We start from the raw sequence: 20,000 nt of genomic DNA, 5'->3' as shown, positions 1-20,000 counted from the left end.
AGCCCTTAATCCCCTTACAAGCCAGTAAAGGTGCATACACCAACAGCCCCATGAGGATGAGGATGGGATGGAAGGCACCAGAGAAGTTTCTGTGCCTTACAAGCAGGGGGGAGAGTCTGGGCCAGGGGCCCAGCTCTTTTGGAAATATCTCTGCCCATGTTTTCTCCTTCTGGCGGTGACAGCAATCAGACTTCTCAAGACCCACCTAGCAGTCCCTGGGATGGGGGAACCCCAGAAAAGAATGGTCACAGCCCCTTCCAATTAGTCCCAAATGAAAGACTTCATCTTTCTAAAAAAGTGGAGAAACACTCCAGATAAGACCAGGCCCACCCCCCTTAAAGTAAAGGACCAAAGTCATATTGTATACCATGTGACCAATCTTAGATAAACAAGGTTTCACTTGATGCAAGAGATAAGAGATATCACCCATCATGGCAAGCCTGGTTTCAGCTGCTACAGCATCGTGGGTGACTTGTTATGTTCAAAGGATCAGACCTTCTGAGCTAGAAGAAGCTTAGGTGATCATCTAATCCAAGGCCCTCATTTGACAGATGCAGAAAGTAGGGCCTGGGGAGGTGAGGGTGTCATGGGAATATCAGGCAGGATTCGGACACAGCTCCCCCTCTTGAGCATCAGGAGTTGCAGAGGCCATGGCACAAGGCAAGGGCGTCTAGGCAGAAGATGAGAGTAGGAAGGAAACTTTGCCAGGCTCCCACGGGGCCTTGGGGGCAGCCTAAGCCATCACTGTAACTCACACATGTCCTGGGCTGGCAGTCCCCGCGTCCCCACGGGGGTACTTTCTTTGCCCAGGAAGTCTTCGTCCAGATAGACCCCAATCCTCTTACTGATCTGGCTCTTTATAGCAATGGCGGCCTTCAGGGTGTCCCCAAACAGACTCAGAAGCCGCTGGTTTGTTTCTTGCAGCGTTTTCCTAAAACAAAGCACCGAAGACATATATTGAAATGAACATCATGCCCACAGGGTGGCTTTTGAAACCCAGAGAATCAGAGCAAGTCAGCGCCCATCCCCGAGGCCTGCTCATGGATCTTCAGCCATCAGGACCCAAAGGATTCGAGCCCTCCCACAGTGCTGGAGGGGCAGCGGCTGCCAGAGCAAAGGCCTTCTTTAAGAGAAATCTTGCACGGATGTTGAAAGGCAAGAACCCAAAACATCGCTTACTTCCAGTTCTCTGCAGGACATAGCAGCAAGGAAGACAATCTAGTCTTTGCTAGATAGCTTAAAGAGAGTATTTTTTCCAGTGCAAAAAAGGAAATAGTTTTGCACCAACACTTCTATGTGCTGGGCTGCATATACCTCTGAGCACTCTCCCCCCAGCTCCCCGCTCCCTCCTGGTCCCCCCAACCTCCCAGGAGGCCTCTAAGGTCTACACAGCCCCATACTGTGCACCAACCTCATCCTTGCTGGTCCCTGATTCCCACAGGTAAGTCAGTCCCTACCTCCATGCCTCATGGGCACCCTGAAGACCCATCTAACACTTAGTGGGATGTCCAGGAACTCACATGAGCGTCCATCCAAGGCTAGACCAGAGTGGCAATGTTCAGGATGGTTGAAGTAATGCCATATTCAGAATCTTGTCTTGCCATGTTGATGTTTTTTTCAAACCTTAGTCAACAGGTACACAGGAGCCAGTCCCTCACCTTGGCACAAAGCAGTGATCTCCCTGGCGTGGCGCCTCTTTTATCATTGGTCCTCATTCCGTAACACTGTGTGTCACCCTACTGCAAGAATTCTGGCCCTACTAAACCCACTCTTTCTTCCAGGGAGTGTTTTGCAAAGCCAAAGTCCAACATCGTTCTGAGCAAAGAGTCAAAAAATGTTGCCTGCTTTTGCATTATTATTGTTTTTATTATTATCATTCAAGACACCGAGTGGAAATGTGGGCATAAGTAATAAGGCTGGGCACTTTTCTGCTAATAAGTCCCAAGGCGACAGTGGCCAGCAGGCAGTGCTCTAGACCCACCGCTCTCAGCGTGCCCCTGGCTCTGGCAGACGAGTGTGGCCTGTAGGCTCCCGCCCCGATCATTGATCACATCCTCGGGAGGGCCACAGCTCCTGCGGGCATCTCAGTTCCCAGAAATGGCTCACACAATTGTGATTACTAATCAGTGTCAGGGCTCATCAAAACAGGGGCTCAGAGAGATGCCCAAAGGGGCGAGATGACACTGTCTGGTCCACAGGATTCGCCAGAGAGGTTATCTTTGCAGTGATTGTCTGTGTCTGTGCACCCCGACCCCACCACCTCAGACCCCAGTCCTCAGTCAGCTCTGCTCTGGTTCTGACCCAGGCTTTCTTAGGGTCCCTGCGGGTCACAGGCCTGCTCTGGTTGCCTTGCCAGTCCAGTTTCCACTTCATCCACTTGGACTCTGCTGCATGGCTCTGTCCTTTGGGTCTCCACGGTTCTGATGCCTCAACGCCAACCCTTTGTACGTGCACACACACACACCCTCACCCCACACACACACAGACCACCACCACCACCACACACACATACACACACACACTCCACACTGTCTAACCTAGAACACTCAACTCATCCATTCCACATTTTATGCCGATGAAGCCAAAAATGTTTAAGTAGGCCATGACTATGACTCAGTGTTAGGAAATGCCTTTGACAAAAAGCATCTCACACTTGTGAGGGTTCCCAGGCATGGAGTTTAGGGACCCTGGGGTCCAAACTCTTCTTTTACTGAGGTCCGAGGACAGGTAGGGATTCGATGCCTAATGCAGGGCTCCAGTCACTAACACAGTGCAGGTTTTCATCGTTCTCATCATTAGCAAGTGTTGGGCAGAGACAACGCAGAAGAGTCAGAGAATCCAGAGAGGAAGGAGCTGCAGCTGGAAGACAGAGCCTGGAGGGAAGGTCTGGGCTCTGCCTCTTCCTGGCCATGTGACTGATGAAGGCAGAGGCAGGCCCTCCACCTCCTCATATGAAAACTCAAGAACCCAGACCAGGTGACCTCCACGGGGCCTGGGCTTTCAGGCACTTCCTGGTTCCTTGCTCTTTGCACCTGGATTCTGCTTAGGTGATTAAGGCTTCCTTCATCGCCTGTGTGGTTCCCACAGCCCAGACGACCTCCTCACCTTGCTTTGCTCACACAGGAGACATTTTGGACTGAGGATCCATTCGATTCTGAATTCCGCCAGTTTCTCAAGCCTCTACCCTCCACAGAGCTCTCCCACACAAGCCATTTGATGGGGTATATGATGCTCCTGCACCACAGGGCTCAGTGCTAATACCAAGGAACACAAAGTGAGCAGATGAGGAACATCTGAAGGGTGGAGGGTGACAAGGAGAGTGCATGAGAGGCAGAGGTCACCAGTCAAAATGCTAGCATGGCTGAGAGCGCAGGGCTCAAGAAGGACCTAGCAATGGAATGGGTGACATCTCACAGCCAGACTTCACTCTCCCTCCTCACCTGGGAGGGCCCAGAGCAAAAGCAGGCCCTGTGAGGAGGTGGGACAGTAACAGCTGCCGGGCAGAAGGTGGAGACAAGGGAAGTAGAGGACCTTCCAGGTCGGCTTTTGCCTATGTGGTTTCCCACCAGGCCATACTGCGCTGACGTCATGAAAAGTTTTAGACTATCATGAATCTTAACTAAATAATTAAATACTAAAAAATTAAGTGTGGCCCTAACAACTGGTACCAGAGTAAACCTTGAGGTCACTGAAACTTTCCAAAGGACAAGAGCGGATTCCTGCCCTCGTGCTTTTACTATAGCAAACCAATTTACTTTAGAAATGAGTTTTCCTCCTAGGATTAATGCTGGCATCATTACTGTAGGGAAGCTAAATCATCTCCTGCCTTCACAAGATACTCAAAACAAACCAAAAAGGCACCAACAAACGATGAACATAAATGAACATAAATTCCACTCCAGGGCCTCACAACCCCCTCACCCATCTGCCACATGCCAGAAAACCAGGCCCCTTGCTTCACGGTCACACGTTGGACAAGACAAGGCCCCATTTTCTGCCCGGAGAACTGCTTCTAAAAACTCTGGCTTCATTCGGCGAACTGCCCCTGCAAGGCTAATGGCTTTCTCCTGCTGTCTGCCCCAAGCATTCTGAGCACCCCTCAGAGAGGGCGGAGATGGCACGTCTGCTATTGTCCTGTGGCTTGCCAATGCAGAAGCCAGAAGGCAGAGGTGCCTATGGCCTGCAAGAACAACAGATTTCCTGGCATGGGTCACTTACATCCACCAAGTAGTTTACTGTGGGGAATAACAGCACAAAAGGAAGGACAGACTAGCACCATGCATCGCTTTAAGCACCCAGGGAGGGGAACGCAGCCAGAACAGCTTCTGTGACACCTGGCCTTCTGCTTCTGGAACCCTGGGGGTTGCTAGGTATAGTCCCTTGCAATATTCTAAGGGCACGAACTCTCCCAAGACAGGCACACGAGCCAGAGCCTTAGAGGATGAGGGCATCTGTCACTGAACGTGGGGGTAAATGGACGGTTGCCTCAATCCTTCCTGAGATTGTCCAGAATGAGCCCCACTACCCACTCAGTCTGCCAGGGGGCCCAAGAGCCTAGAACAGAGGCTCTGCTTGGCCCTGACTAAGCTGCCAATGGCAAAAGGCTTGTGGCCTCCCAGAGTTCTCACTCCTTGTAAGATCGGAGCTGCCTCGAGGCCCTGGGCCTGGGCACCACCCACCCAGAGAGGACCATTCCCTGGACAGCCTAGCCTGGCCTGCCCTAGGAGGAGCCACAGCATCTGGCTTTAGAAGGGCTGGACAGCTGCAGCTTGGGAAGTCACTCCACTGGCTGTGAGGAGATACCCAAGAACCCACACTAATCATTTTGAAAATGTCTCCTTTGAAGGGTTAATGATGGCTTCCCAGCCCCATTCTGCTGCAATAAAATGTCCTGTTGGGTCTGGAGCCCATGGTGCCGCCTCAAAGAGGTGGCATTCTGGGGCGCCAGGTAAAAAGGTCAAGTGTCATTCTCCCACCCCTTCAAGCTGTGGAATAATTAACAAGGGAAGCTCCCATGGGCCTAGTACAGAAAGGCTTTTTCACCTTCTTTTCCACTTTCCCTACAAGCTTATGAGCCAAATGGTACAGGTATCATTTTTCCTATTTAACAGAAGAGGAAGCTGAGGCTCCAAGAGGGGAGATGGCTTCCTCTGGGGCACAAGAAGAACAACTGGCCTGTCACCCAGAGGATGGAGAGCAGAGGAGAGAAAAGCCAGTGGGAATGTACACAAAGGTACAGGGCCCTCCCCAAAAGACAAAAAGCACTAATGAGAGAAATTCCAATTCAAACAGCCCGGAAGCTCCACTCCTGTTTTGGGGACCTCACTGCCAGGGTGTTAGCCCACTCAGCTCAGATCATGACCCTGGCCAGGGAGGGCGCCTCAACTGGCCTGGACACAATCCCAGGCCATGCCCCCCCAGCTGGCACAGAGTCCTGCTGTGGTGGGCAAACTGCCCCAGGCCCCAAATAAGAGAGAGGGCAGAAATGATCCTCGTCAGAGGGGCCACAGGAAAAGAGGAGCATGGAAACCCTGTGGGTGGAGCCAGCACCTGGTTCCTCCATTCTAAAAAGCAGTTGGAAAATGCTGGTTTGACACTGGGATACCACTTTGAGCCCAAGGAGGTCAAAGACAAAGTAAAGAATTTTAATTCTAATAAACAGCTGCACTTCTCTGCTAAAGCAAAAAACAAACAAAAAAAAAAGCAGAAACCAAAAGAATGCCCATTGATTGGGGAATGGCTCAACAAGCTGTAATCTATAAACCTACTAGACTACATTGTGCCCCAAATATGAGGAATACGAAGAAATCTGAAGAAATCCGAGAAGACTTTTACAGACAGACACATACAAAGAAAGCAGAACCAAGAGAAGAGTAAACGAAAAGAAAACATCGTGAAACACGGTAGGAACAAAGACCAAAGTCCATGCTCCACAGGACGGTCGGTGACACATTCCTCTCCCTCCTGGAAGAGTGGGGCTGTGGGTGTGGAATGAGGCATACGCTGTGGGAGACGTGGCTCTGCTTGCTTCACTCTGTGACTCCTACGAGCCTTCTCCCCGTCCTCCCATTCTTCCTGGCTGTCATTTTTCAAAGAATACTAAGGGCCGCTAGGGGGCGCCACGGTGCACAGAGTGCCTGGCCTGGAGTCAGGAAGACTCATGTTGCCAAGTTCAAATCTGGCCTCGGACACCATGGAAAATGACTGAAGAACAATAAAGAATAGTAACATTCACTTCCATTGGGGTACCACAATTTCCTAAGACATTTTTTAACAAGGAGATTACTTACATGGCCCTGAAATGCTAGGCCAACTTCAAACCAGCTCAACGGCTCTTCTCCAAAAGACTGATGGGAGCAAGGACGTGCATGACAGACCCACCAGGCAGCTGTGCTCAGTGCCACGTGAGGGAGACATCCTCGAGGGCATCAGTCCACAGAAGTCCCTACACCCAGCTGATGGGTCAGACAGGGCGAGTTCTGGGACGCCCCATGGGCCTCTTGTGACCACATGTCCAATGTGAGGTTCTGGAGTTAGGGCGCCATCTAATGAAGACAAAGCACCTATAACACTATAGGAGGGCACAGGCTGAAAACGAACTTGTCCAAATGGGAATCTTCGAGGCAAACAACATGATCCAATGACAATCAAGCAATGAGTATTTAGCACCTACTGTGTGCTAAGCGCAATGCCAGGAGCGACTGTAACAACACCTGCCCTGGAGGTTCCATCCCAGTGGGGGACAGAAGACTGTATGCACATATGTATGCATGGATGTCCTACACAGTCTACACAGGAGAAAAAACGGGTATTAAGAGAATGGGGACCACAGCATTAGCAGCTAGGGGGCAGGGCAGGATCAGGAAAGGCTTCTCACAGAGGCCTCTGGGGGAATTCTGAAGAACCTTGGGTTTCTAAGAGGCAGAGGTAAGGAAGAATATTTCAGACATGAGGGACCGACAGTCTAAAGAAACAGAGACCAGAGATGGCTTGCCATGGGAAAGGAAGAGCAAGAATGCCCGTCAGGAAGGGGAATGGTGCAAAATAACGCAGGGAGGGTTGGTCGGGTCAGGCTGGGAAGAGCTCCCAGAGCCACACAGAAGAGTTTCTAAGGGATCAGAAAGGGAACAGGGAGCCACAGGGGTTTACTGAGGAGTGACATGGGCAGACGTCACTTCAGGAAGTTCTCTTTGGTAGCTGTGCCTCCAGAGAATGGACAGGAGGGAGGGAAACCAAGCAGGAGGCTTTGCAATAGTTCAAGTGAGAAGAGATGAAGCTCTGAAATAGGATGATGACTGTGAGAATTCAAAGGAAAAATACGAGAGATGGAGAAGGCGAAAACCCAGGATTTGGCAACAGGTTTAGCACGTCAGCGGAGGGGGAGGGAGGATCAGTCCAGCCCCATGCATTTCTTATTGGCTGAGGAGAGAGAGAGAGAGAGAGAGAGAGAGAGAAGGGCAGAGGGCAGAGCCTTGGGCACTCCAAGGTGGACGTCTAGCCGGCAAAGGAGACTGAGAAGTAGCTCAACCAACATGCAGGAGAAGAATGAGGAGAGAAGGTCCAGGAGGAAGGTGCTGAGGGGGCTAAGAGTGAGAGTGATGATGAGGACCAAGAAAGGGCCGGCTGCTTTGGAGTGCTCAGCTGCAGATGAGAGATAGAAATCAGACTGCGGAAGTGGGACCCATGAGGCAGAGAAGAGGTGGAGGCAATGAGTAGCAAGAACCTTTCTGGGGGTTGGTGCTGAGAGAGAGGAGAGATGTAGGAGGATGGTCTCTGGAGAGATGGTAAGATCAAGTGAAAAAGGAGAGGCATATTTGTACAAAGCAAAGAAGTGATGAGTCTCTAGAGAAAGACTGAAGAAAGCAGGGCCAGGGCAGAGATAACTGAGGGAACAAAATGCTGGATAAGCCAGGAAAGAAGGGGAGCAACAGTCAGTCTGCTGAGAAGAGCTGCCTTTCACCAGGGTCTGGAGACAAAAGAAAGAACGGGTGATAGTGTCAAAGGGCTCAAGATGTGGAGAAGGGGAGGAGTGGGAGCTCAGTGCTGGAGGAGAACAAGCCCCTAGCCAAAAGGGGAGTGAAAGGATAGAAGAAGCTATGTCCTTACAAGGCTGTGAAACCTACCACTGATCTCTTATAACCCTGGATGGCTAAGAAACTCTACCCTAACCTTCAGCCTTTAGAACAAGGGTCTGCTGTCTGTTTCTCTATGGAAATCAATCAATATTTAATAAGCACCTATATGCCAGGCCCTATGAAAAGCGCTGGGGATATAAAGAGGGAAAAGACAGTCCCTCAGCCCTCAAGGAGCTTACAATCTAACAGGAAAGACAATATGCAAACAGCAATGCCCCACTTAGAAAACAAGCTTCTTGAAAACAAGGACTAGTGATACTTTTCCATTCTTTACTTTATTCAATGCATGAGCCACATTTCATTGAAAGCCCAAACTAAAGACTGGAATATAAGAACAGCTGGAAAGCCTAGAGCTCCCTTTGGCACTCTTATAACTGGCCCAAATACTGACAGGGGCAAGTGTCTGATGACCTCCTCCATTGCACGACACAGAATTACCTACCTTTCATGCTGGGTATGGTCCATGTCAGATCTCAGCAGAGATATTAGGTTCGTCCCTTCCTCATGCTCTCGTTCACGCCGTTCCTGAAGCTTTTCCAGCTCCCCATGAGTCTGTGCTACTTCGTTATTTAAGGAGGAGACTTTTTCTTTCAACTTTTGGGAAGGACACACAAAAACAACAAACACTCAATGAGCCATCACTGAAATGTGCTGTGGTCCCCCCAGGAAAGAGGTTGCCTTGAACACTGCCCTGAAATGGTCTTAATGATGACAAAGTCAGGCTATGTAGCTCCAAGCTTCCACGGCAAGGCCTGCCTTTCAGTACCATGGTCAGCAAATGAGGCAGCTGGCTCACCCAGCCTGCTTTTCTGGTGGTTTCTCCTTCCCAAGTCACTAGGGCAAGATAACACCTAGCTCTACCCCAAATACACACACACAATATTAACAAAATTCTCTTATGAACAAGGTTACTGAACTCAACATTTTATGGGGAGTGCAATTAAAACACAATCCCACAAGCCTCCTCTCTGGTGCACAGAGACCTTTATGAAAACAAAATAAAGTGGTGGAAATGGCTGAAACACTCCCCAAGCACTAGCTAGAATCATTCAGGATTCAGGCAGAAATGGGTGGGGTGGGGATCACTTTAGGATCTGAACAGTGGATGGACTAGAGTGAGGGGAGAATTGAGGATGGCAGAGCTCCCCGCCCCAGTAGCTATTGCAATAGTCTAAGAGTGAAGTGATGAGGGTCTGCATTAGGATGGGAGCAGAGTCAGAGGAGAAAATGGGGCACATTGGAGAAATGCTGCAGCGGTGAAATGGACCAGAGATGCTGCAGAGGTGAAATGGACCAGAGATGCTGCAGAGGTGAAAACGGACCAGAGATGCGGCAGAGGTGAAAACGGACCAGAGATGCGGCAGAGGTGAAATGGACCAGAGATGCGGCAGAGGTGAAATGGACCAGAGATGCGGCAGAGGTGAAATGGACCAGAGATGCTGCAGAGGTGAAATGGACCAGAGATGTTGCAGAGGTGAAAATGGACCAGAGATGCGGCAGAGGTGAAATGGACCAGAGATGCTGCAGAGGTGAAAACGGACCAGAGATGCGGCAGAGGTGAGGTTGGGTGAGGTGAAGCCAAGGAGAGGTTGAGGAAAATGAGGATTGAGGAAAAGGCCATTAAGAGATCTCTGGTCAGGTTGGAGACAGCAGTTTTGGTGGAATGATGAAGTCAGAAGTCAGAGCAAGAGGGGAAGAAGAGAAGGCACCTGGAGTAGATGGGCCCCCTCCAGGAGTTAATCTCCAAAGAGTACTCAGATAAACCCCAAACCCCAAGGCAGCCGTGCACGTGCAGGGTTGGATCTTTATCCCTTTGGAAGGGCATCCTCTTCAGTTCAGCCTCAGGCTAGCATGAGTTTTGGGGGCCTTAAGGCAGCCATCAGAGCCTCAAGCTATCCCAGGGAGCTTAAGGTTCAATCCAGGCATTCTGAGGTGTGGAGCAGAACAAGCACTAGACATGGAGGCCGGGAAGCCAGAGGGACTCATCTGAATCGACAACAGGCTGGGGACTCGGGACACAGAACCAGAAAGAATGGAGTCTCTGCCCTCCAAAAGTTTCCCTTATACCAAATGAGAACAGACATGGAGATGAGAAGGTTCCAAATCTATACAGAATGACTTGGGGCTAATATGAATAACTGTGTGAACCTGGGTGACCTCAGCAAACTCACACAAACCTACAAGAAGGGAATCCTGTCAACCGACGCGTTCAACAAGCATTTTCAGCGTTGATGACAAGCAGGGCACTGTGCCAGGTGCTGCAGTGACAAGCACCAAGCTGTCCCTCCAGGGGCTTATGCTCTATGCCAAGCATGCTCATCTGGGTGCAGAAACATATACGACTGGTCATTTTGCAGAGGGTGGGGTGGGGTGAAGGGCAGCCCTCACAATTAAAGGAATCAGAAAAGGTTTCACGGGGAGTTTGGAAGGACCCTTGGAGGGAGGGCATTGCAGGCATGAGGGACTGCTGGTACAAAGGAAAGAGGTGGGATGGCGACCGAGAAGGCCAGCTCGGCTGGACCCAAGAGAATGGGAAGGGGAGTCATGCAGAATAAGAATGGAATGGTAGCTTGGGGCAAGGTTGTAAGGGACCTAAGAAGAGAGTAAGAGAGGGCAGCTAGGTGCCTTCGTCATGGTCACAGGGCAAGGGCAGGGGAGTCCCAGGCTGGTCTTTCACCAAAGACCCTCAGCTCTCAGGCCACCTTCTACAGGGGGCCTTTTGTGCACAAGGTATGTATGCCTTCCCCTCTCCTTGGGATGTATCTCGCATGTACCTGGTTATGGACATGTAAATAACACATCCTCTCCCCCATGGGATTGTGAGCTCCGGGAGAGCAGAGGCTGTGTTTCTGCCTGTCTTGGAGCCCCTAGGGATGGGCACAGAGGAAGCACAGAAGCCATGCCTGCTGACTGGCTGTGGTGACCTCAGGCTTCTAAAGGAAAGGGGTGGCCCTCAGGCTGATCTGCGATGGAGAATATAAATCGAACTTCTGAATGGCAACTCCCCAGCCTGGGGCCCGGCTTACATACAGGACATAGAGGGTGGAGCAATGCTTGCTGGATTTTGTACCTCTCAGAAGAGCAGAGACATGTGCACCTTAAATGCCATTCCAGCGTGGAAAAGGTCAGGACAAAAAGTCCAGTGAGGCAAGAGGAGGAGGCTCGAGGCATGAAAGGAAGGGGCCACTTCAAGTGGGGGAGGAACAGACGGATGGGGGAGGTCCTGATGGGCAGCGGGGGAGGCTGACGAGCCACACGTCCACATAGCTACATCAATTCTGATCTTGCCACTGGTAGCTAGTGGGCACCAGGGCCAAGCAGGCTTAAATGTGACCAAAAAAACTCAGGACAGCCCCTGAGCAGAGCTGCAGGCCTTCTCCTTTGAGTGATGAATGAAGGAGATCCTGCCCTCATGAGGACTAGGGACTTCACTCAGGACAGGTGGCCTGGCCCCTCTGCACCTGCAGAAGCTCCTCCATCACCAGAACACTGACCCTCGTGTCCTGAAATGTCTTGTCCCCAAAAGCTCACACAACCCCCTCCACTGTGTGGAAAGAGCTGCCAGCTGCCTCACCCATACAGCCCAGCCTCGCTCAAGCATAGCTGAGCCTGCTGAGCACCCCTGTGAAGGCCACACTAGGGCCAACCCAAAGCAAAGGAGCTTCTGGCAGGCAGAAGCAGACGGACAGCCCGCCAGCTGGAACAGCTGACGTGGCAGCAGCGCTTTATGTGGAGAGTGGGCTTAGAGGACAGCTCACAGACGGAGGCTCAGAGAGCGGCTAACTGGCCCAAGGTCATTCAGCTAATAAGAGTCGGAGACAGGATTCCAGGCCGGGCCTGCAGCCTTGACTCTGATAAGAAGACAGCCACAGAAAGAACAGCACCAGCATGGTGGGACCGGCTGTGAGCCAGCCCCACTGGCCTCCTCTCTGCTCCTCACCCTCAACTCTTCCCTCGGCCACTTCCATGCCTCTGCACAGGCTGGGTCCCGTGCCTGATATGCTGTCCCTTCTCTTCCTTTAAGACATAGCTCAGGCCCCAATTTCTACAGGAAGAAAGGCTTCCCTGACCTCCACCCACTGGCTGGCAGCCTCCCTCCCAGACACTTCCTAAAAGCCTGGCATTGTTGGCAGACTGATGAAGGAATTCAGGTGCCACGCCATGTGGACAGCCCCGCCAGTGCATGTCTACCTGGAGAATGACACTGCTCTGCTCCCGCAGCTGTAAAGTCAGCACCTCTTTCTCCCTCTGGCAAAGGGCCTGCGCCTTCTCGCTCTCCTCCACTTGCCGTCCAGCAGCTTGCTTCTCCGTCTCCAGCTCATCCTGCACAAAGGGACACGAAAGGTCAAAGGCCAGACTCAGTCTTCCTGCTGCTCTCGGAGATGCCCCGTGAAAAGCAGGGCTGAGACACAGGCACAAGTCCTGCTCTGGGGGAGACGAGGCACACACGCCTTTGGGTCAGACCTAAGTCAGTTTAATTATGAAATGACTAGCCAGGTGAAAGGGCCACCAGAGAATCTGGCCCTCAGCAGAAAGGGAGGGGCACTCCCAGGCAATCTCCAGCCACACGGCTCCCCATAAGAGCAGGAGAGGCCACGAGCAGGCCCTAGAGATCAGCATCAAGAGAAGCACCTCTAAAATTAGAGACACTAAGGATATTCACATGGAAAACAGCAGAGACCACAACCAGGGAGCAGGAAAACACCATAACCGAACAACAATTGCCTGCGTTTAGGGAACCCTCTGAAGTCCTAGATGAGATGCTGTTTGGGGGAGACAAAGGGCATCCCCAAAGCCCACACACACCCACACGCACTGAGGAACCAAAGACACCACTACCTTCAGCCGGGCCACCTGCTGTTCCAGCCCCTGGGCCTGGCCCTTAAGCAGCGCCATTTCCTGCTGAAAGAGCAGCTCCTGCCGCCGTCTGGTCTCTTCGCCCTGGGCAGATGCTACTCGGGCATCTTCCTGCAAGAGCACAGGGAGGGAGTTTGTCACGTGGCCCACCCCAGCCTCGAGTTTGTGCACAAACAAAACCAAAGCAGCCAAAATTAGAAGGGAAGCAAGAAACAGAGAAAAATAATATTTTACACCAAGTTTCTCTAATAAAGGCTTCATTTCCCAAACACACAGGGAACTGACTCAAATTTATAAAAATAAGAGCACTCTTCAGTTGATAAAAGGTCAAAGGATATGAACAGGCAGTTTTCAGAAAAAGAAATCAAAGTTATCAATAGTCACAGGAAAAAATGCCCCACAATGCTAAGGTCATAGATGTTCTTAAAAAGGCAACTAAGGTGACGGTGCCAACGAACGTGATCTCTAAAAGCGGGAAGCATCCTTATTTTCTTAAAACAGGCCAAACCTTGGATGCCTTTTGGTAATGTACTCAACCATGAGTCACCTAGAAGTGGTCTGGGCTCTTACCACCGGTAACCAGGATGAAGAGGTGTGCTTCATAAAACAGGGAAACATGAACAGAGACCATAGAATACTGTCAGGGACCAGGTCTAATTGACCTTTTCTCCTCCCTGCCACTTAGCAAAGAACCCAGAAGGGAATGGTCCCTCAATAAATCTCTATGGAATCTTGAAGGATGACAAATGCACACTGTGCCGACATCAGAATCCGGGGCCCTCCGTGCCTCAAGGCAGGATAAATGCTTTCTACAACTGATTGTCATGGCCCTTCACCTCCACAGACAAACGCCCACTGAGATTAGCCTGTAAGAGCTGCTGCAGACAACGCAATCCCTAATGTGGCCAGGAAGCAAGGAGGTGCCGGCCAAGAAGGGCTAGAGCCATGCGGCCCCTCCCAGAGAAGGCCTCCCTGGCCCTGCCGATCTCTCCCCAGACTATCTGGGGTGTGTCCCTCCATGCCAAGAGCTGCATCAGAGGAGGCACATGAGGAAGCTGGGACGGATACTCGGGAAGTCACTAAGCTTAAAGCTGCTCCTTTTGACTTAGGAGGTGAACTCACCTACCTCTCAAAAGCGGACCCTTCAAAGAAAAAAAAGTTTCAATTGCTCTTCAGAGATTTTGTTTATTCAAAACACAGACGCACACACCTCCCCCCCAACACTCACATACATCATATGCACTGCACACACATCCACACACATACACCACAGAACATACACACACACCACGTGCACACAATACACACCCCCCCAAGGCAAACGCATACACACAAATACATATACCACACATACGTGCACTCACACACATGCACACATACGTAGGGGCACACTAACGTACCTAATGCACACGCACACAGCACGTGCACATACATGCACACAAGTAATAGTGGACAGTGGTCCAGTCTCAGAGTCAGGAAGGCCTGGGTTCAGGCTTTGGACCCCTGCTGGCAACTCTCTCTCACTGCCCCACACCGCAGGTGCTCGTCTGCATTAGGACATAAACGCTCTTCCTTGATGAAATTCCAGGTCCAGACCAAAAAAAAAAAAAGTAAGGACACACATGTGCACACACGCGCGCGCGCGCACACACACACACACACACACACACACACACAAGATCTTCCGAGGATCACTGCCAGGGACCTCCAAGAACATCAAAGCCAAACCCTCAGTCTTGTTACAGGTCACCTGGGAGCAAAAGAGACCCTGTACCTTCTGAATGACAACCCTGCCCCTGCCCATTTAGGTATTCTGAATGAGGAGCAAAGCACTGTGTCATTCGAGGCTTTAGAAATTAAAAATGAAAAGGGGGGAGAACATTTCCTTTCCATTCCTGTTTTTTATTCTAGTCAGCCTAATAAACCTGGATGCAATCAGAGAACACGAATCAAAGGCACATTCAGGCCAAGGCACACTCACCTCCTGTAGCTCTGGTCTGTTTGGATGGAGAGGGTGGATGGCCTGAGGATGAGCAGAGTATGAAGAGACTCAGAAGGGAGCATGTGGGACAGCTCCGGGCCAACAATGGGAAAGAGACAAAAGCAAGCCCAGGACTGACGGCCTGAGGCCTAAGGAGTGACCTAGTATCTAGTAGAACCTACAGCCATTGCGATAGTCCAGGCAGGTGACAAGGGCCTGGATTAGGGCAGGAGCAGGGTCAGAGGGGAGAAAGGGGTTTAGGGAGATGCTACAGAGGTGACATCAACAGGCCTTGGTGCCATATTGGGTCTGGGGATGGGGGGAGAGTGAAGAGTCCAGGATGACGCCTGGATTGTGAGTCAGAGACTGGGGAATGGTGGTGCCCCCTATAATGATAAGGAAGATAGGAGGGCTTAGGGGGAAGGGTAATGAGCTCCACTTTGGACATACTGCATTTAAGACGTCTGACGCACATCCAGTTTGGGATGTCTGAAAGGCAGTTGGAAAGGTGAGACCGGAGCTCGGCAGAGTCTGGGGCAGGAAAGGTCAATCCAAGAATCATCTGAATAGACGGTCACTAAATCCATGGGAGCTGAGGAGATCCCCAAGGAAAGCAGTCTGGAGGGAGAGGAGGAGGGGACCCAGGACAGAACCTGAGGGACGCCTGTGGTTAGAGGGTGTGATCGGGAGGGGGGTCCAGCGAAGGAGGGAGAGCAGGAGTGGTCAGAGAGGGAGGAGGAGAAACAGGAGAGAGCGTGTGGTGACCCACAGCCCTCGAGGGACGAGAGCAACCAGGAGGAGAGAGACTCACAGTCCAGGGCTGCAGAGGCGTCGAGGAGAATGAGGACTGAGAAGAGGCCACTGAGAGATCATTGGTCACTCTGCAGGGGGCAGAGGAATGATGGGCCAGAAGCCAGACTGTATGGGGTTAAGAAGAGACCGAGAGGAGAGACAGTGGAGGCAGCTGGTGTAGACGGGCTTTTGGAGGAGTTTCCCCACAAAGGGCAGAAGACATCATGGGACCAGAATTATCAGGGACGGAAGGGTGAAGTGAGGGTTTGCTCAGGATGGGGGAGACATGGGCCTGCTTGTAGGCAGGAGGGAAGGAGCCAGTGGACAGGGAGAGATGGGAAATAAATGAGGGAGGGGGGAATTAGAGGGGTGAGAAGCAGGTCAACTCTTCTTCCTCTCCCAGCATGCCGAGGACATGAAAAAAGCAGGAACTGGCCCCGGAGTAAGCAGGTCAGGGATGAGGGACTGGGAGTAAACAGAGAAACAAATTTCCACGAGCAAAAACCAAGAAAAGGGAATGAAGCTAGAAGATGGAAGAGGAAGGAGCCCTTTTCTCATCCTCTCCATCCCCACAAAGATTCCTGAAGTGCCTTGGGAGCCACTACTCCTGAAATGAGGGAGATGCACCTGGCGGGGTGCTCGGGCACTTGTGCTCAGACCCCGTTTCCAAGCTCATATTTCGCCCTAGCCTCAAGGCACAACGCCTGACAGGTTTCTCCCCAGACCAAAGACCCTGTCTCTGGCACTGACTCACGAATGGGCCCAGTGAGGCAAACTATCTCTCCCTGTTACAAGAACAAGCTGACCACTGTAGAATTTCCCTTGTCCTATCTTATATCAACAAAGTTATCAAGTAGTGATGCCCACAGTTACCAAATACGAGCCAGAGGTCAAGCTCTAGACGTCAACTCCTGAAGCTATCTTGTTTCAGACATAACAGACCAAAATCACACCCCTAAAACCCCCCCTCCCTGGTTTACAGTAGGGAATGATGCCTGTGACCATGGGTGCATGTTATCACCTAATTAGCACACTTGCCACATAATTCACTACTTTTCCTATATAAGCTTCCCTAAGGAGCTCTGCCCACCACAGCAGGTTCCTTGACAAGCCTTGCCCACTGTATAGCATAACAATAAATCCTTGCCACCTTTGACTTAAAGAATGCTTGAGTCTGTGAATTCTTTCCAGATGACCCCGTCCTGTACCCTGGTCTTTGAGGGGTCTCTGAATTTCTCAGACCACAACACAACCAGGGTTCAGAAAAGTGTGGGAAGAGCAAGGGTGGTCTAGCGAGAAGCTCCGGGGCCACCGGCCAAGTCCCAGGTCCAGCCTGGCGTTCTTCCTTGCTCCCTGCAGCCCCGCTCAGATGCCCTTGGGCAAATGGCTTTTATTTCCTTTTATTCTGTTATCAGGGATGGCTCACGAGTAGGGGAGGGGGAGAATTCATCTCTCTGAATGAAGGTCACAGAACAACCAAAGAGATCAAGAAATACTTTGAAAAGAAAAAGAAAAGATCATCCAACAATATTCTAATCAAAATCCCAAGAGACACCTCCATCACATTAGCTCCAATACTAACAGGAGGTTAAAAAGACCAAGAGCAAGGGCCTGTCCTTGCGGCCCTGCCAAATCCCCGCGCATTCCCAAGTAGAGATGGGCCACAAAGATCCGGTGCTAGATTTCTTTAAAAATGAAAGACTGAACAATGGACCGCTCTTGAAAATTCAGTATTAGAGGGGCAGCTAGGTGGCGCAGTGGATAGAGCACCAGCCCTGAAGTCAGGAGGACCTGAGTTCAAATCCAGCCTCAGACCAAACACTTGACAATTACTAGCTGTGTGACCCTGGGCAAGTCACTTAACCCCAATTGCCTTAAAAAAAAAAATTCAGAATTAGAGCAGTGGAAGTCAACGTTTGGTAAATGTAAAATCTCCAACACAAGAGAAGGCATCATTGTGCAGGAGAAGAGGCAGGGCAAGCCGGGCAGCAGAGGACAGAAAGGGGGTCTGGGTCTGTGCACTCCACTAGACTGGGCAAGGAACCCCAAAGGGGTAAACCATCTCATTGAAAAGACAACCTCCAAGGAGGGAGGCCACCGCGTCTCACAAAATCCTGAAAACCCACCGCCCCGGCTTTTCTCGCTTTTCCACACCAAAAAGCTGAGATTGCCCGGGAAAAAGTAAAGCGTGCTCCGATACCTCAGCTTCCATCTGGTGACAAGAGCTGCCAGGCGACGACTCCTCGTGCCTTCAAGAAAGGGACTCACTGGCATGACCAGACTGGGGGAGAAGAGGGCTTGGGCCCAGCAAAAAAGATCAAGAAGCAGCTGACCACAGCCTGGGGACCAGGGACGTGAGGAGGGCTCCAGGGAGGACGCCTATGGTCAGTGTGCCCCCCACCTTCTGGGCCAGGGTCCTGTCCAAGGTTGGTGCCCGTGGCAGCACCATTCCTCAATGTGATTCCGAACAACATTTAATCTGTCTATAGCCGTCTACGTGGAGGGGACCCGAGAGGCAGCCGGGTGAAGTGACGAAAGGCAGACAGGATTCCACGCAGCACCCCCGCCACTCCCCCAGCTCACTTCACACTCGGCTCTCTGACTCTCGAGCTCAGCCATGTGGATGTCCTGGAGCTCCTGAAGTGCTTCCATGAGGAGCACCTTTGCGCCCAGTCTGTCCAAAGCCTTGCGGTTCTCCTCCTCCAGCAGACACCTCTGGCTGTGAAGGGCAGCCTGCAAGTCCTCCTACAAGGGGGACCATTAGAAAGAGCGCAGTCCCTATGGCGGCCAGAGCTTTGCCCAGCGGAACCCTGACCAAGGACTGGAGCTGCCCCCAGAAAGGAAGATGAAGAAAGGCTTCACGCTATTTTCAATCTAATGTTCATGACAGCAAATCCACAGAACGTTGGCAGCTTGTTCTGTCCTTCCTCCAGGATAAGGCCTTCCTGGTTCACTTTCCTTTAAACTGATAGCCAATTCCATTGTAGTCTAAGTGAGCTCACAGGGAGCTCATCACTAACCCAACCCTTGCTCCACGTCCCCCATCGCAGAAAACGAGCGCACTTCATGAAGAAGCCAGGTCGTCTGGGCCTCAAGTCCAGACGCACACTCAGCGCACCTCCCAGGAGGCTGTAGTCAAGGAGAGTAAAACTCAGAACCATCTGCTGGGGCATTTCATCCCAGCAACAAGACACTAGACTGCCCAGGGGAGATGGAGAACACAAGAAGAATGCCAGCTTCCTTATCGATAGCTTCTCTTTCAAACAACAAAGAGCCCAAACCACCCCTGGCCCTGAATGCTGCTGCAGATTGTTTCAAGGGGCTCCCTTAGGGAAGGTTCCAAGCATGGCCTCAATGTCTCGTGTCTTTCTAAAATGTTTTCTTCCATCTTTAATCATTAACTGAAGTTGACTAAGACAAGCAGAATTAGGGAAGGAGAAAATGGAAGTCTAGACTCTTTCTAAATGAGGCGTTGCTGCAGGGTTCAGGATTTTTTCTTTTCTGTTTCTGCCAGTCTAATGCCCAGATGCCCCACACCCAGCCTCAGGGATGAACCAGTACGAGCGTGTACCAGCATAGTTTGAATCCAATCTCTCTTCTAAGAACAGGCCGCTTTGACCTGAAACCCAGGCCACTGATTTACTTATTTGCCCAGCTTGACGCGATAAAATTAAATTCTTTCCTCCTTATAAAAAATTTATAATGAGCAAGGCCAGGTTGCCCTAACAAATGTGCAGCCACAGCTTTCCTGTGCCGGTCTGACCCAGCTCAGGATCACTACCACGTATTCAGGGAGTCATTCCACAGAACGGACACAGCTAACAAGGTGGCCTGAGACCCGAGCCTGGCAGTGCCCACAGGCCCACTCCCCAGCAAACACTCACCTGATGGGCATCTTGCAGCTCCGCGGCCAGAGCTTTCAGCTTTTCAATATGATTAGTGGTCATCTCAATCCTGAGGCTTTCCTGGGCCAGCTGCAGCTCTCGCTGGTGCTTCTCAGTCTCCTGAGCCAACAATCCCTGGTGCTCAGCCTCCTTGGCCCGCAGCTGCTCCTCAAGCTTCACCCGCTGCCCTTCCAGAGCATGGCTGTGCTCCTCCTGGATAGTCTGAATCTCAGACAGGTAACAGGACTCCAAAGAATCCAGATTCGACAAGTGTTTGGCTTCCAGCTCACTAATTTCTGCAGTGTGCTGGGTCTGCAGCTCGGCCACCCGGGCCTCCAGCTGCGCCTGGTG

General features: G+C 51.4%; 1 protein-coding gene across 10 annotated transcripts in view; it reads right to left on the bottom strand.

Annotated features, from left to right (window-relative positions):
• PCNT (pericentrin) overlaps positions 1-20,000 on the bottom strand; it is a 120,235-nt gene that overhangs the window by 58,497 nt on the left and 41,738 nt on the right. For 9 of the 10 annotated variants that reach the window (XM_027857438.1, XM_027857444.1, XM_027857442.1 and 6 more), the window contains 5 exons: positions 19,650-20,000; positions 12,972-13,103; positions 12,327-12,458; positions 8,578-8,729; positions 756-931 (listed from right to left, as the gene is read on the bottom strand). The exon at positions 19,650-20,000 is cut by the window's right edge and continues 187 nt beyond it. In XM_027857438.1, coding sequence (XP_027713239.1) covers positions 756-931; positions 8,578-8,729; positions 12,327-12,458; positions 12,972-13,103; positions 19,650-20,000 — 943 coding nt within the window. The remainder of the gene's footprint in view (positions 1-755; positions 932-8,577; positions 8,730-12,326; positions 12,459-12,971; positions 13,104-19,649) is intronic. The other variant, XM_027857439.1, reaches the window with a different exon arrangement.

Source organism: Vombatus ursinus, unplaced genomic scaffold (genome assembly GCF_900497805.2).
Source record: "Vombatus ursinus unplaced genomic scaffold, bare-nosed wombat genome assembly UNPS02012147.1, whole genome shotgun sequence".
NCBI classification, from domain to species: domain Eukaryota; kingdom Metazoa; phylum Chordata; class Mammalia; order Diprotodontia; family Vombatidae; genus Vombatus; species Vombatus ursinus.
This window is presented reverse-complemented; position numbering and strand designations above follow the sequence as displayed.